The sequence below is a fragment of the Durotheca rogersii genome, assembly GCF_024521655.1.
Source record: "Durotheca rogersii strain YMJ 92031201 chromosome Unknown GGS23scaffold_3, whole genome shotgun sequence".
NCBI lineage: Eukaryota > Fungi > Ascomycota > Sordariomycetes > Xylariales > Xylariaceae > Durotheca > Durotheca rogersii.
Window position 1 is genome coordinate 2,602,897 of NW_026251234.1, and position 16,168 is coordinate 2,619,064.

The 16,168-nt window shown below is 56.4% G+C and overlaps 3 protein-coding genes across 3 annotated transcripts; all 3 read right to left on the reverse strand.

Moving 5' to 3' along the window:
• Positions 1 to 129: 129 nt before the first annotated feature.
• On the reverse strand, positions 130 to 2,037 carry GGS23DRAFT_303744 (uncharacterized protein). Its single transcript, XM_051512739.1, has one exon. The coding sequence runs from the start codon at positions 1,726 to 1,728 to the stop codon at positions 289 to 291; it is 1,440 nt and encodes a 479-aa protein (XP_051375768.1). The 5' UTR covers positions 1,729 to 2,037; the 3' UTR covers positions 130 to 288.
• Positions 2,038 to 7,260: 5,223 nt separating this feature from the next.
• On the reverse strand, positions 7,261 to 9,848 carry GGS23DRAFT_553356 (uncharacterized protein). Its single transcript, XM_051515467.1, has 3 exons — positions 9,419 to 9,848; positions 8,140 to 9,365; positions 7,261 to 8,025 (listed from the first exon to the last, which is right to left on the reverse strand). Exons 1-3 carry the CDS (start codon positions 9,621 to 9,623, stop codon positions 7,636 to 7,638), a joined length of 1,821 nt encoding a protein of 606 aa, XP_051375769.1. The 5' UTR covers positions 9,624 to 9,848; the 3' UTR covers positions 7,261 to 7,635.
• A 653-nt stretch (positions 9,849 to 10,501) lies between these two features.
• On the reverse strand, positions 10,502 to 16,114 carry GGS23DRAFT_603181 (MED14-domain-containing protein; the record flags this gene model as incomplete). Its single annotated transcript, XM_051519440.1, has 10 exons — positions 10,502 to 11,104; positions 12,753 to 12,932; positions 12,969 to 13,612; positions 13,646 to 14,151; positions 14,217 to 14,345; positions 14,379 to 14,524; positions 14,564 to 14,896; positions 14,927 to 15,494; positions 15,534 to 15,586; positions 15,617 to 16,114. The coding sequence occupies 10 exons, from the start codon at positions 16,112 to 16,114 to the stop codon at positions 10,502 to 10,504; spliced, it is 3,660 nt and encodes a 1,219-aa protein (XP_051375770.1).
• Between the last annotated feature and the right edge of the window lie 54 nt (positions 16,115 to 16,168).

Consider the following 16,168-nt stretch of genomic DNA (forward strand, 5'->3'; position numbering starts at 1 on the left):
GAGATATGACGAATGTTAAAATGGTCGGCGAGTAGGGCAAGTAATCGCCGCGATCCCATCCCCGCCCCGCTTCCGCGGATGCGTGGGGTGTGGCTGGAAGCTGTCGCGAAAAAGGCTTTGGCGTTTTGATTAATTGAACATAGGCGTATAGGATCGGCGACGTTGGCCAGCCGGAGACTACGTCACGCAAGTACGGTTCCAATACATGCAGTCAGCTGACGTACATCATCCGGGTTCCAGGGGAGGGGGGGTGGTGGGAGCGAGGGGTGACAGGTCTTTCCCGCTCGCTTATGCCCCAAGTTCGCCAAGGACTTGTTCCCGCAGCACCTCGTAACGTCGGGTGTCGAAGCGCTTCCTGCGCCAGCCACCGGCGCGTAGACGCTCGATGCGCTGCTGTAGCGCTTCGTCGGCGCAGCGAATCATCGAGGCGGCCGAGGCCGGCCGGACGATGGCCCTCGGGTTGCCTATGTCGAAGCTTGGAGATTTGGGAAAGCTGTCCAACAGCGCAGAGGCCGTCCAAGGAGTCGTCCTACCGCTCGGGCTCAACCCGAATTCCACCTCCGTCGGGCAGGTATTTGCGCGGGCGGGACGCGGTGGCGTAAATGGCGTGGGGGGCACGGGCGGTATGTCTATCGGAACGGTGGGCACCGTGGGCGTATCGTCGGACACAGCAAGCATGGCGTCGACACCATCGCGGTGGAAGGTGATTTGCGAGCGCAGGCCGGAGAGCTGGGCGCGGATTTTGTTCATCGACCGATTTTGCAGGAAGGAGTCTAGATCGAATTTGTCGTCTGCGAGACCTGCCTCTTCTGTCGATCGCGAATCCCGAGCTAGCGGGGCCATCGACGGCCGTTCGTGCTCTACTGGCGACTCTGGGCTTGCCGCCGGCACCGATCTGTTCTTCTCCACAAATAAAGGGAATGAGTCGGCGCTTGGAGGGAGCATGTCGTCTTCCCACCCCAGCGTAGGGCTGTCCGGGCGAATGTATGGCTCCGGTTGGAATTCGATGAGATCGTTCAACCCCGAGAACGACACCTTCTTCTTGGCCTTGCCTACCGGTCTTGAGCTCGACTTCGACGCGGGTCCTTCTTCGACCGAGCATAGCGATGTTCTCGGCGATGACAATGTGGTACTTGGCGCCGACGACCTCGTACTAGGAGAGAGCTCTGGCGAGTGAAGGCTGGAGGTGCTGGAGCTCGAGGACGCGGATCTTCCTCTCCCGTTCATGCCGTCCTCTGTTTTCTGAATCAACCCGTCCGCCTTGTTGTAGTGGGTCTGGGCATCGCGGAGAAGCATGGTACGGTAATTAGACGAGGTTGACAGGGGCCGCGCACATGATTCGAAGGAGGAGGCGGCATAGAAATGGAGGTAGATCAGGTAAACGGGTTCCACCGCGGACGGGTCCTTGAGGTTGTCCAGTATCTCGCAGCACCTCGCAGAGCATGCTCGGTACTTGCGGTTCAGATACTTACGCTTCACTTCATCTATGGCCTTCTTCCACTCCATGGAGGTGAAGGGAATGATTGGAAGCGCAGTTGGAGGGGTTAGGGAGCCGCGCCTAGCAGTTCTGATGGATGGCAGCGACTGCTGTCGGCGATGGACCAAAGGCAGGGCTGCGGATGAATGTGGTGCGAGTGATGCCCGCCTGCCCGTCTCGATAGGGGCATAGTCGGCACTTGGCCTACCGCCCGAAGACGACGGCAGTAGCAGCGGTATTAACCCACTCATAGCTGCTGTGGTGGAATCTGAGCGGCAGGTTGCCGTGGTGAACGCGTCGCCAGTATTCCAGTAGTTATACCCAAGTGACGGGTGTATGATTCTCGGGCGAATATTGGATCTCTATTTCCGTTGCTATCCGATAAACGGCGAGCAAGACAGCAGCTGCACCGTTCCTGGGCTGGGCTATCGGCTGATTATGCAGGTTACCGAATATTTAGGTGACACTGGGGGACGCCTCAGAGTTTCACGGAGGAATCACACCGCAGCGGCGAAATCCCGATGGGCTGTATTGGAGCTGACGACTACGGTGAGTCTGATTTTCGAAAATTGATTTTGCGGCGAATGGAGGGGCCAACGAGGCGTCGCGGACCGGGTTGACGACGATTTCGATATCGGGACGGCTGCTTTTTTTTTGTTTTGCCCCTTTAAGAATACAGACGTAGCATCGCAGTTCCCAGCCAGTCCAAACCAACGAAGCTGAAAATGCAGAATGGAAAGGGGGGAAGCAAGGTAAGTAAGTAACTGGACCGGGAACCTCCTTTTTTTTCTTCTTCTTTCCTCCCCACGTAAATGTGGCTGGCACCGTTCGACTGGGTTTGAAAGGTTCAGGGGCCAGGTATTATTGGGGTTATTTCCAGATATTGGCTCGATGCCGTCCCAAGGGATCTCGAAAAAAGAAAGAAAATATGAAGAAACGGGTCGGGAGGTGAATGCTGGGTTTCCCAACTTGAAACGAGTTCTTCGCTTTTTTCTTATGTCTCTGTCTCTGTCCCTCTAGACTCGCTGCGTCGGCCCTAGAAACGAACCGGAGTTCAAGGCGACGGTAGATGATAGCCACCACGGGCAAGATTACGTAGCGGATAAAGTGTGTGTTGAATGGCGACAGAAGCAGGTGACGATGTGCTGCGGGCGGACACGGGGTGCTGCTGTCCCTGTTGAGGCAGATATCGTCAGAGGCGGAAGATAAGCAACGACAGGCGTGAGACGGCGTTTCAAGTAATGAGAGAGCACAGAGGGCATCAGCCAAACCGAAGAGAAAACCTAGGGCGGAAAGGAGTCGTCCAGGCATCGGCTCTCTTTATTAATCTTGGAATTCCCCGGGTGCCCACGAGTTGGAGCAGGACCAACGATCTCTTCATATGGTCAAGTCCGGGGTATCACGCGTAGGTTTGGCTGTGGGCGAGGTCAAAGCAGAGCGCTGGCAGGCATCCTCGCCCTTCCTGACGACACGATAAAGACATGGGCCAAAGCAAACCCTTGTCTACCAGAAACTGGGAACCGGGGGACAGTACCACGGTGCAATTAATCCAAGTCCATCGACACCGTTAGGGGCCTTGCCCTCCCTACCATGTGTGTACATGTGTGTGTGTGTGTGTGTGTGTGTAGAGTATGTGTATGTGTATGCATTATGTACATGCATACCTACCTACCTACCCACCCACATACACACATACACACACACACATGTATGAATATGAAGTAGTGTCCATCTTGTAATGCGTCGTAGCACGCAGCAGGCAGGGCTCAATAGGCAGAATCCAAGCTTGGATGGGGCCAGCACCAGGGCCTTGCCGTTTTCGTGGCATGGGTTCCCTTCTCGTCTGTCCTGGCAACTCGTGATGGGGAGGACGAAAACGGGAATTCTTCATGCAGAGACTCGAGGGTCGAGCGGGTCGAGGCTGACGGAGCTCGACGGGAGTTTGACGACAGGCCACCATCTCCCACCATCTGGGAGTGGCAAGATCCAATTGCACCTCCCGCCGGCAGGGCTGCCGGGCTTGTTCACACAGACCAGGCGTAGGCATTTTGTCTCTCTTCTTTTTTCCCTCTCCTTCGCGCTGCCTGCTCTTTTCGGGGTTGTCGTGTGGTGCGTGATCCCTGCAGGCTAACTTTGTCGGCGCTGGTCCGGATCTCAGAGCCGTGATATGAATGCAGCGTAGTGTAATGAAGGGAGGGGGATGCGGACGGGGGGGGGAGACAGAGAGAGGAGAGAGGTCGAACAAGCCATGTTCGTGGCGAGTGGGAAAAAAGTGTCCGTAGCGTGCGTCCTGGCACCTTAGCACACAACCTAGCGGGCGACCGGGAGGAGGCAGAGCTTGGGCCGGAGGCAGGCGAGGCAAGAGGTGGCGGGCCGCGCGGTGTACCCATGTGCTCTTGGCGGGTGAGGTCCGTTCCATCCCTGTTTCTGGTCTGCCCAGCCAGCCGGGATGTGGCAGCGACCGACAGTGGGAGGCTCGCTACTCGGCTGCTTAGCGGTCGCTAGCCATCCATTACCAATCCCTCGTGGTGGCCCGTCTGTTTTTTTTTTTTCTTTCCTTCCCCTTGCAGGAAATCTGCAGGCGGGCACGAGAGCGATTCGAGAGCGAATTGAGAGCAAGCAAGCCACCGCAAAGCCCCGAGCCCGTGTTCCTCTCTGTGGACATGTCTCATGCACGCCTCCGTACAATGCGGATTGTGCATGTTCTGTCTGTAGAGAGTATGTACGTGTGTATGTATATGTAGATATGACATGCCTTCTCCGGTCAACGCTGAGGGCGGGCCGTCTGCATACCTTAGGTACCTAACGTAGGTACCTACATACCTCTACCTAGCAATTGGTGCACCGATCTAGATATCTAATTACCTATCTGTGGTTTTCGTCCCCCCCTTTTCTTCTCTCCCCCCCCCCCTTCTTCCCCATCTCCCCCTTGTAACACTACGGCGCTCAGTACCGAACAATAAGCCAGCTAGTCGGCACGCTAGCACCAAAAATGGGCTTGAAACCTCCCTTCCCCCCCCCCAAAAGGGACTCCTACCTTGCAACTGTGACATTCTCCTATTTTCCTTTTCCATCTGTTTACCCTACCCTCTTCCTTTTTTCTCTCTCTCTCTTTGCCTTTTCCCCGCCGCCCTCTTCTACTTTCTGCATACCTGCATGAGGTAATAGTGTATCCATGCTTTTGTGTCTCACCGGGACAAGTGGCTAACCAACCAATCAACAAACCGGCCAACCGCATCCCGCCGTCTCTATTACGCCATCTTCCTACTTGCTATACGCGGGTGGACCCCCGGCCGTTTACGCCTGGCGGAGTTAATTTGATCTTTCTCTCTCTCTCTCTCTCTCTCTCTCTTTCTCTCTCAGCCGGAATCAATATTCGATAATTCTCCTCAGCCATGCATCCCTAGATGGTATACATGTGCATATGTATGTGTACGTGTAGGTGCGGGTGCGCGTGTGTGTATGCCGATATATGCCAATAATGCATGCACAACCCGATATCAACTTTCCGATGCTGCCACCTGCTGATAAGTCCCGAGTCCGTTGATATTGAGCTGTGTACTGTGCTACCCTACGTATAATGCCTCAGTACCTAAAGTAAGGCAGACGGAATTCCAACTTCTCGAACGGGTAAGCGAACTTCGTCGACCCCGGGAAGAGGCAGAAAACACCACGGCGCACAGACGGCATAGTAGTATGTATATAGACGCTATCGTCACATCGCCGAGGTGCGCACACGCTTACTTACTTATATGCTAACCTCCTTGCAGTCGAAGAGGAACCGTGCTTGAGAAAGAGAGCAGATAGGCAACCTACCTACCCTACCTACCTATCTACCTAGGTATCTACCCAACGTATACTTATGAGTACCCACGTCACGGTGCCTGATATGTTGGCCGTGTCACATCCTCCGCGCTACTGTCGCTATCGCTACCGCTGTCGCTACCGCTGCCGCTGACGCTGCCGCTGTTGCCACTGCTACCTAGATGTTTATGGCTATACTCTGGAGCGACACAAGCGCGCGCACGCTTAGGCCTTAGACACGATGCATGCCTATACATGATGTAGCCTCTGTACGTGCGAGCCATGCCATGCATGCATCTAGTGTAGGACTTCGTCCCAGGTTCGCTGCTACGCAGGGGACGAGAAGCGAATGAGAAGCCCTGGCTCCGCTTCTCCCCTGCCGCGAAAACCACACCGACGCTGTTCTGCAGGAACTCTCTCTCCTCGGCTTCTCTTTGGTCTCTTTTGTTTTGTTTCCTCCTCCCTCCCTCCTCAAACCCCACCTGGCCATCCCTTCCCGTCTCTGCGTTGCATTGCACGTAGCGATGACAATCCGGCAGCCAGAGAAACAAAACATCCCCCCCCCCCCCCTCCACCTCCACCTCCACCTCCACCTCCAACCTCCGCTCATATCGCGTATCGAGAACTAGCGTATGCTACCCCGTTGCGCCACCGCCTGGCGAAACGGCTCGCCCGTCGTCGTCTCAAACAGGCGGGCGAGGAGGAAGTTGGCGGTCTGCTCGACGTCCCGTGTCTATCCATCCACCCATCCACCCCATCCCTCCAGGCCTCTACCTATGAGTATTTACCCAGCCGTCTCGACCCTGGGTGCGCAACGTCTGGGTGCGCGGCGCCAGCGCCAACGCCAACGGCGATGATGACGCCGGCAGAAACGAGACGAAAGGCGGGGAGGGCGAGCGAGCGAGAGAGAGAGAAGGGGCCCGGATGCGTCTCCACTGGCACGCCTAGACGGCAGGCGGGGTGGCAGGTATAGTGTCCCTCCCCTCCTTTCCCACCGCAGCGTCGCGATAGCTTCACCACCCGATGGGACGCATCACGCGGCCCTCGCCCCTATCCTCGCTCTTCTCCATCCGCTCCTCTCTGCATCGTCTCACCTCCCTCCCTCCCCTCCCTCCCCTCCTCGCAGCAGCAGGCGCAGAGGGTGGCGGGGAGTGAGAGGAAGAAACAAAACGCTCCGGGCCTCCCTCCCCGGAATGAGGTGTTGATCCTCGCCTTCCGTCCCTTATACAGCGGGTATACACCCCTTCGCCTCGCCTCGCCACACCTCCGCCATGTTTTTTTGTTTTTTTTCTGGCACGATTCTTTACCGCCGCCGTACGCCGCCGATCATTTGACTGCTGCTGCTACCGGTGCTGCTGCGAGCCAAGCTGCATACCTACGTCAAGACGTCGATAAGCGACCAAAACCAAGATGGGCAGCCAGAGACGGGCCTGTCTTTCGTCATGAGGACGGCGTCCTGTCTCTCTCTCACGTCGGTCGCGCATGTCTGGGGGCGGTATCGATGAAACCGAATGCCATGATCGCCGTCCTCCCTCTGTGTGTGTGTGTGTGTGCATGAGTAGGTATGTAGGTGTGCATGCATGCGCAGATACACACCCAACGTAATATCCCCAACCCACCGCTCTCTAACTGCACGCATACAGGTAAGAACAAGCGAATGCACGAGTGGGTGTGTGGCCAGGGGTGGCTAATCGAGGGTACGGGGGCACCGAAAGACGGCATCGTTGTGATCAATGTGAGGTATAGCGCCTACCGCTTACGTAGTAGCGTCCCGTAGAATATGGATCTTGCTTCATGTCAGATGGCTGTCCGATGGCTGTCCGATGAAGGGTTCGCAGCTCTAGTTAGCGTCTTCTTGGTCCTGTCCCGCTTCCATTGGGGCGAAGGCGTCTACTATACTGCTTCTCACATTTCTCTTACCAATGCGTATGCAAGTCCGTAGCGCGAGGTCCAGACCTAACGAGGAAGAATCCTGCCATCATAAGTGGAGCTTCGGGATATACTACGAACATGTCAAAGCGGTCAGACTAATGCGTAGTGGTAGAATGTTCCCGTTTCGACGGTTTAGGTACCTACGCACGCAGCTGGTGAGGGAGCTAAGCGTGGAATCGTGATATACAGGGAGGAAGGGGGGGGGGGGACTCGGTTTGTTGTTGTGAATGACTTTATCTTGTCTCTCCTCCGCTTTCTTCCTCTTTCGACTCCGCTGCCCCCGGCCAAATGTGATGGTATAGTAGTACTGATAGACTTGACTCTCGCGCCCTCTCACGCGAATGATCTGACCAGAAATTCCTGCATGGCGCACCCTAAGTGGGCGCCAATCTCGCACGCTAGGCATCGAATGCATCATTCCGTCAGGCTTTGGTTTCCTCCGTCGCGGGAGGTTCTGTTGGCGCCGGTTCCGTGGACGCCTCTGGAGCTGCCGCGACCTCGCCAGGCGTACTAGCAGCCACGCCGTCACCCTTGATGCCGTGCACCACTTTCAGACCCTCGGCCCGTCGCGTCATCTCGTCCAGCTCCTGCTTCCGCTGCAGCCTCTGCTTGACTTCGTTGACGAGGTCGCTCAGGTTGACGAGCACTCCCTCCTTTTCGGGGTGGTCGTCGCGAAGGCCCATCTCCTTAATCTTAACTTTGCCCTGCGCGAGTTCCTCGTCGCCCAGAATGACGGCAAACGGGACGCCGTTCACCTCGGCCGCCTTGAATTGATTGGGTAGCCTCGGCTTAACTTTGTAATTGAACTCGGCCTGTCGCGCCATTCTCAGTTAGCAAAATCGGACGCAGATTTGCGTGATGCGTATATGTATGCGTGCGTGCGTGCGTGCGTGCATGCACGATACCTATGCCTAAGCGCGCCTTACCTTGATACCGGCTCCCCACAGCGACCCGCAGACTGCCATGCGTTCTTTCAGGAGGCCGTTGAAGCCCTTGCCGCCAAACGCCATGACGTATACGTCAACTTCGTTATTCCGCACTTGGTCGTGGGTCTTGTCGGCTGCCATCCGCGCCTTCGTGACCGAGAAGATTCGGTCGACGCCGAAGGAGATGCCGACGCAAGGTATTTGGTTCTTGCCGGAGAACATGCCGACCAGGTTGTCGTACCGGCCGCCGGCCGCCACGCTACCGACACCTACTGTTGGGTCCGACGAACGATCCTCGTCGGGATCCGTAGATACCTTGCTCTTCCTTTTCTTGGGCGGCGGCGCGGCCGTGGCAGGTGCAGGGGCTGTTGACGACGACGGCGCAGATCCCTCTGTAACGACCTCGTAGATCACGCCGGTGTAGTAGTCCAAGCCCCGCGCCAAGCTCAGGTCAAACGAAACGATGTCTAGGGCGTTGAAGAAGTCGAGGTACGAGAACAGTAAATCGAGATCGGCGATTCCTTGCTTCATGGACTCGTTCGCCGACAGCTTCTCGTCACCCCAGAGCTTCTCCAGGAGATCCCTCTGGCCCTTCAAGACTACCCACTCTCCGATTCGATCCGCAATCTCTGGATCGAGCCCCTTCTCCTCCGTCATCTCTTTTCGCACCTCGGCCCACGGTAGCTTGTCCAGCTTATCCACCGCGGACGAGATGGTTCGGATCTTGTCCTCCGGAACGCCGCAGGCTTGAAAAATGCCGTCGAGTATCTTTCGGTGGTTGAGCTTGACCGTGTAGGTACCCTTCCAGCCTAGCGCATCGAACACCTCGTTCACGATGCGGATGACCTCGGCGTCGGGGAGCATGGCGTCGTAGACTCCCGCTATGTCGAAATCGCACTGGTAGAATTCGCGCATGCGGCCCTTGGTCATGGCCGGCTGATCTCTCCGGTAGACCTTGGCGATATGGTAGCGCTTGATGGTCTGGACGTCGCGGTTCATGGCGAGCCACCTCGCGAACGGGACGGTCAAGTCATAGCGCAGCGAGCAGATCTCACCGCCCTGGTCGGCCAGGTCGTAGATGAGCTTGCTATCCTCGCCGTATTTCCCTGCCAGGATCTCCTTGAGCTCGAAAACGGGAGTGTCAATGGTGACGGCGCCGTGGCGCTTGAAGACCTCGGTGATGGTAGAGAAGATCTTGTCACGAATGACCATGTCCTTGCCCTCCCCTTCGATGATAAGCTTCACACGATCGTACAGCGGTAGGCGGGGCGCAACTCACAGTCCTTGGTTCCTTTCGGAGTCTTGAGCTCGAATTTGGGAGCCATGTTGGGTTGGTCGGGCAGCGACCCGGGGGTATGGTGCGTCGAGCGGAACCTCGCGGTTCGCGATGAGAAGTGGCCAAGAGCGTATCTCTGAATCTGGATTCTCGATGTTTGGCGCAGGCTCCCAACCGAGATCAGGATGCGAGGGAGGAGGATGGTCATTCAAGAGAGGCCGGAGATGTTGAAGAGAGAGGAGGAGGGGGGGGGGGAGTGGTGAGAGTATCGGTATCTACAACCGCGGATTTGTTCGGGGCAACGATATCATGCTTGGATTACCTAGGTCAGTATTTTGTCGAGTGAGTCAAGCGACAGTGGGTGCGGGTGGGATTTTGCCAGTGGAAGGAGGGTTAAAAAAAAAAAAAAGAGAGAGGGATAGGTACGTGTGCAGCCGCGCTGTACTGCAAGGCTGAGAGGATAGTCAAGAGGGGTATTGGGCCCGTGGTTGGCTGAATTGCGCCTGGGACCGGGGCCGCATGGAGGGGCATAGAGATGTAACTGCGTCGTACTCAGGTACATCTCGGGCGTAAAATGCGGGTTGGAGGGTGTGCGTTGGTAGGTACGTAAAGGGCATTTGGTTCCAGCGGCGAAAGGGGTTGGGTCTTAGTAGTGGACGTTTATTACAGATAGTAGCATGCATTAGGTAGGTACATTATGGTACCTAACGCCTGGGTACCTACCTATCTCACTTACACGCAGTCCACCACCGCCTCGTGCTGTGTGCTATGCGAATATAGCATTGTGGCCTCGGCGTTGGCGTTTGTGAGGAGCAAGACATAGTACGCTCCCAATTCCCAGTGTTTTCGGCGAGGTGGCCCTGATGAAGGGATAGGGCAGGCGGCAAGGGCATATCTACATATTCTCTAGCCATCCCCCTTTCCCATCGCCCTGTCCTATAGGCATTTCCCCTCGTAGGAGAATTCGGAATAGCACCACCTCTGATTTACAATTCTCCCTCGTCAGTCAGGCTGTACAATTCTTCTCACTGGGCCTAGCACATACCGCTCGGCCTACGACGCTACCCCCCTAACCCCCCCCCGAATTTATTCGGTGGTCTTTGCCTTCTTCGCGTCTTCGACCAGCCTGTCGACGATCCTCTTGTGGATGCCCTTCCAGTTGTTCTCGACCTGCGACTTCACGATACCGAGCAGCAGTTTCGTGCAGGTGATCTCGACGTCCTCGACCAGCTCGAGGCCCCCGCCTCCCTCGCCCTTCCCCTCGCGGATCGTCCACCTCGTCTCCATCGTGATGGCCATGGGGCTGCGGATCCGGACCCACAGCCCGTCCGCGAGGTCGACGAACTCCTCCTTGCTCACGACGCTGCTGCTCCAGACCGGGTTCGGCACGTGGTCCACCACCTCGTACAGCTTGACGGAGGGGCTGCCGACGGGCTCCACATCCGCCGGTAGCTGGTGCGCCGCCGCTCCCTCCCCTTCCCCGGTCGTGCCCGACTCCTCCGCCGCCGCAGGGAGGAGGGCCCGGTGCGAGACATAGTGCGGGTCGCAGTGCAGGAAGAATATGTGGTCGTGCAGCAACGCCACAGCGGCCTCCTTGCGGATAACGACGTCAGAGGGGCCGCCGTCATCGTCCTCTGCCGCTATTGGCGATGTGTTGACTACCTTGCTCGTCCCTGAGAAGACTGCTAGCTCGTTAGCGGCACTGCCACCACCACGTCCCCTGGTTTTCCACCGCCCCCCCCTCTTTCTCGTTGCCCTGTCTTGTTTACATCCTCTCCCTCCCCCCTTCTTGCACGCTGCATCTCGCAAGGGAGGAGTCGATATCAGGCCACACTCTAGCGCCGCTACCCTCTCGTGTCTAAGACGCGAGGAGCCTTGGGAGGGACCAAGATAGAAGGCAATGTGGTGGGTAGCAAAGAAAGAGGGGGAGGCGAGGTGGGTGGGGAGAGGTTATCTATCACACGACTTACACGACATTTCCAATGTGCGACTAGACTTGCTCGCGAGGGTTACCAGATTCGAGCCGCGCTTAAGAGAGTACGAGACCAAGTCTAGGAGGAAGTAGGCCGAGTAGAGGGGGGTCGGTGTCAAGGCCTCTTAGATTAATCAGGGATGGCCGCAGTATGTAGGTAGGTTCTGGTTCTGTATATGGGTAGGCATGTGTAGGGGGTGAGGGATGTGTGTAAGTGTGTAATAATAGGTATGAGTTGGATGTCGCAAAAAGCCACACGCTCGAGGCGAGGTAAGAGGAGGGGATAATCATTATGTAGGTACCTATTGTCGGTAGTCAAGGTGGATTTGACAGGGAGCACACAGACCATTCATTAGGTATATCCAACATTCACTCCCTCCACCATTCCCTGTTATCGCGAACGCCAACTATGCTGAGGTATGCCCACCTCCTAGTAAATACCAAGTCATCTGCGAGACGGGAAGTAACGTAACGGGTAGGAAGCGTAGCCGATGCAGAAAATGATCGGCTCTCGAGATCGCATCTGCGCCCTACATCGCGTAAGGGGTGCCAAACCCACAGATCTCCTGCATTGGGTACCCCATCCAGCACCCTGCTCGCTCGCCTATGAATATCTCAACGCCCTTGGCGGACGCCAGTAACTCACCCTACCTCAGGCACCACGCCAACCAAGTCCAACCGATTCCAACCCGGGGTCATCTGCGGTCCGACAGGACCCTACGACAACACCCTAAACGACCCTATGTACACATTCAGCACGCGGCCCGTTTCCGCGAAACCACCCCGGGCAACCTACCCCGAACCCGCCCGTGTTTCAACTCACGAGAAGGAGGGAAGACTTGAAGAGGGGATGGATTACCAGACCCTAATAACTCTTGTCTTTTCCCCTGCACAGCCTCCTACTGGGACTACCTGCATCCACACCTGCTACCTTAGGTACCTACCTACCTGTAGTAAGCCGATCTTGGATTTACGCCGATGCCAGTTTCGTGCCAACACCCGTATCGTCACCTGTCACATAATTCGAAAAGCCTCTCCCTTTGCGCAAGGCGTCATTATCGATTAATACTCTCATTGTAGCTCGGGCCTCGGGCTGTTTAGCAACTAATATCCCGTCACTATTTCTCTCCCCCTCCCTCCCTCCCACCTTTCCCCGCGCCGACGATTTTCTAGGGTATCTCAAGTGTGGCCGATGTTCCCTCATTCACATCGCATTCTCTCGCTCCCTCCCCTCCCTTTTTTCTCCCTTCAGTATTTAGCAGAGAACAAAAGGTGGTACTTGCATTCAGATGGCCGTCAATTGCTCTGCCGTTGGTTTTTTTTTTCGCCCGTCGCCTAGTCGTCTACAACCACTACCGGTCCCACCTGTGTTTGCGGTCTAGCCTTTCCCGCCGCCATGTTCTTGTGGTATCCGGTCTGAGCTTGGCTCTTGGTCTGCGACTGACTCCTAGGCGGATTCTGTTTCAAAATCGTCGGTGACTGGTGCACGAGCCGTCTTACCGCCTCGTCTACCGCCCTCATCAACTCTCCCACACGATGGTCCGGCTTGCTCGCGGCGCAGGTCACCAGAGAATGCCATACTTTGTCCTCGGCATTCCACACCTTATCGAGGGCGTGGGTAAACTCGTCCTCCGGCTGCACTCCGCCCGGCTCTTCACGGAACACGTGCCATTCCACCGCCTCGTCGCGAGCCCGCAGTCGAATCTGCATTGTCAGGCGGCGCACTGCGTGAGGGTTCTTGCCCGGGCCGGGAAGAGAGTAGTGTATGTTGAACCAATCCAGATGTGCTGCGAATATTTCCACCCGTCCTTGGTCGTTCATGGCGAGGGTCTCCCAAGCGTCCTCGATCGCTTCTAAAGCGCGCTGTATTGACAGCGTGCTGGACAAGAAGAACGGCAGCTTCCGGCACCGCAGGTCCGAGTTGACTAGGTGCTGGAAGAGATCCAAAACACGCAGCTGCGGGTTGCCTCGATCGAAAAACAACTCGATGCCGTCGGCGCCAAGTTGCAGCGTCGCCTTCCAGCGGTCACCATGCGACTGCATCGTCACGCCATCCGTCGGCTTCGTCTGATCGGTGTAGGTGACAACCACCTTGGTAAGTGTGATCTCTTCGCATCGGATGTCCCTGTCACTCCGGCGTATTGCGTCGATGCAATCGGCCAATTTATCGATGGCCTGCAGGCGCTGAGTAAGCGTATCTAAAATAGGGCTCCCAACATCCGCCTCTAGACGGAGTGCAAATACCCCGAGGCGTCTACTAAACGCCACGTCTCGCTCGACGTGACCCCTGAGTAAGCCGAACCTTGAACGGTTGGATACCTTAAGGCGAGCGTCCAAAAACACGTGCAGGGGAGGCTTCTGTGGCGTGACGGCAGCGTTTCCCGCAGGCTCGTTGCGGTTTGATGCCGTCAACTTAGGAGACGGGCTCCGGATGCCTTTAAACATGATTTCTACGAAATCCAGTGCCCAGGGCGCAACCCGCTTCCCCGATTTGCGCGACTGTGGATGTCTCAACATGTCCGATAGTCTGATGTAGATCGAAGGGATCTTCATGGTCGGCGGAAGCGAGTAGTTGATCCCGTCATGCGCCTTGTGTCGGATCTGCCGCTGATGTAGTGACCTCATATCTGTGATGTGCGAGATCATGGCCGCGGTAAAGATGGTTAGGTTGGAGAAGAACTTGTCTTCAAGATTGGGCGCACAGGAGCTGAGTGGTAGCTTCGTGAACGACGAGATTCGCGTCTCTTGATTTGGATGATTATCACTGTCGGGAACCTGTTAGCCCTAGTTGCGGGGGAGAGGGATGACGACTCTCGAGTCGAGACTCACACTTCAATCAACCACCACTTGTCCCCGCTCACGCTCAAGGTTACCATTAGATACCACTGATCCGTCCAACCTTGTCGCTTGAACCACATAAGCTGGCCCATCTTTCTCGCGCTGAGGATCTCCCTAACACTATCCACTTTCACGGGTCCCTTGCAGACGAACCAGCCTGCACTCATCCCGCGTCGATTAATTTCGTCCACGATGTAGTGGCACCTTATGCCCTCTAAACAAGTAACTCCGTCTTGAATAGGATCTTTCGATTGCCAATTCAGCCTCTGCTCTCCCCGGAAAGTCACTGGCGATTGCGGCTTGATAGAAAACATGCCCGTGGTAGGGCTTATCCCAACAGTCACGTAGTGGGCGTGGCCCAACTGCATCTTGAGCGTTGATTGTATCGGGGAGTCCTTCCATACGTCCAAAGCGAGGCCCGCCTCCCGCTTGACGAACCGTTCGTTGGACTTCAACTTGGCGTGGATCGATCCGAGCATGTACTCGACGTGCCTCCCGATAACGCGATTTAAGAGACCTTCCGTGGAGATATCTGCATCGTCAAACAGAATCTCGACGTCCTTCACTTCTTTGCCGTCCCGGAACCAGCGTAGGGTGAGATGGCTCGCCGATGGCGCGTCGAAAGAAATATTCGCCGTTTTGCCGCTGTGGACGCCTAAAATCACCCAGCTCTTCGGGCCGTCTGCCCCGAAGCGGCCGACCCAATACTGGATCGACATGGCCCGGTTCAGTCGCTCAACCTTGAGCGTCTCGACCCAACGACCCTTGGCTAGCTCAAACGCCTGGCGCACATACTCGGTGACCTTATGGGTCAATACAAATTCGTGAAGGAACGTATAGCATCCGTGTAGGCCGTCTTTTTCTAGAGCTTCGTTGACCTTGGCCTCTAAGAACATCCTCAGCGAGTCCGACAAGTCAGAGGGCGCAGGCGTGAATGCGAATCGGAAGTCGATGAACCAAAACTGCTTGTCAAAGTCCTCGTCGGCTATCGTGAGATCCACCTCGAATTCGCCAGGGACCGTAAAGGTAACCCGGCCCGAGTCGATGGAGTAGTCGCGGAAGTGATAAGGGATGTTAGCATGGTCTTCCAGGTTCAGGCGGATCGAAAGCAGAGTATTCAGATTTTCGATCCACTGCCGTTGCTCTTTAGGGGATAAGGGGGGCGGCTCGATGTAGCTGAAGTCTGGCATCCAGGGGGCGGCGCCGGTGGAGAGCACGTGAAGTGCAGTTTGGAGATCGGGGTTCGGTACTCGCGCAAAGGTAAGGTCTCTCTTTATGTTGATCATGTACTCGAGAGAATCGTCGTACAGCTTTCGCTGCATGTTGATATGGTTCATCAGGTCGATCAGCTTGCTGACAGACTGGGCATTCCTGCTCCATCTCGCAATTACCGCGGCCTTGACCCATTCCGCGTGTTTCTCCTGGACAAAGTTCAGCAACCGGGCTTTTTTGTTCAGGTTCTCGGCTGAAGTGTCGTCTATCGCGGTGCCGGCGTGGCCCGAATTGCCATTGAGAGCGGGCGTGGGGGCTGGCATCTTAGCCAGAGCCATGATCTCATCTACTAGTTGGTTGTGGGTTTTCTGCGCAAGGCGCGAGAGAAGGAGTCCCAGAGGGACGAAACCTTGGGTGATGTGTTGTATCTCGTCGGGGAGGTCGTTCATGCGCGATGCACTCGAGCCCGACCGCTGCGGCTGGTTCGCGTCGTCGCCATTTCCGTTGCCGTTGGCCATAGCACCGGTTCCGTTGCCGGCCCAGGCGTCGGAACCGGCGACAAGCCCATTCTGCCGGTCGGAAGCCGGTTGCGGCGCGAGAACAGCATTGCCGTTCACGTACTGGTTGTAATCTCTGTCATGGTTTGTGGGTAGGGAATCTCGAAAGCCGTTCTCCATCATGACGACACAGGGCATCATATGCCTCGGACCCCCTTCCGCCGGCACGGCGCG

Excerpts from the sequence above, each read along its gene's own strand:
- GGS23DRAFT_553356 (XM_051515467.1), bottom strand. The coding sequence starts at position 9,623 with ATGACCATCCTCCTCCCTCGCATCCTGATCTCGGTTGGGAGCCTGCGC. Across the intron at positions 9,366-9,418 it reads TCCGAAAGGAACCAAGGACT|GGGAGGGCAAGGACATGGTC; the intron begins GTGAGTTGCGCC and ends TTATCATCGAAG. Across the intron at positions 8,026-8,139 it reads TGTGGGGAGCCGGTATCAAG|GCCGAGTTCAATTACAAAGT; the intron begins GTAAGGCGCGCT and ends ATGGCGCGACAG.
- GGS23DRAFT_303744 (XM_051512739.1), bottom strand. The coding sequence starts at position 1,728 with ATGAGTGGGTTAATACCGCTGCTACTGCCGTCGTCTTCGGGCGGTAGG.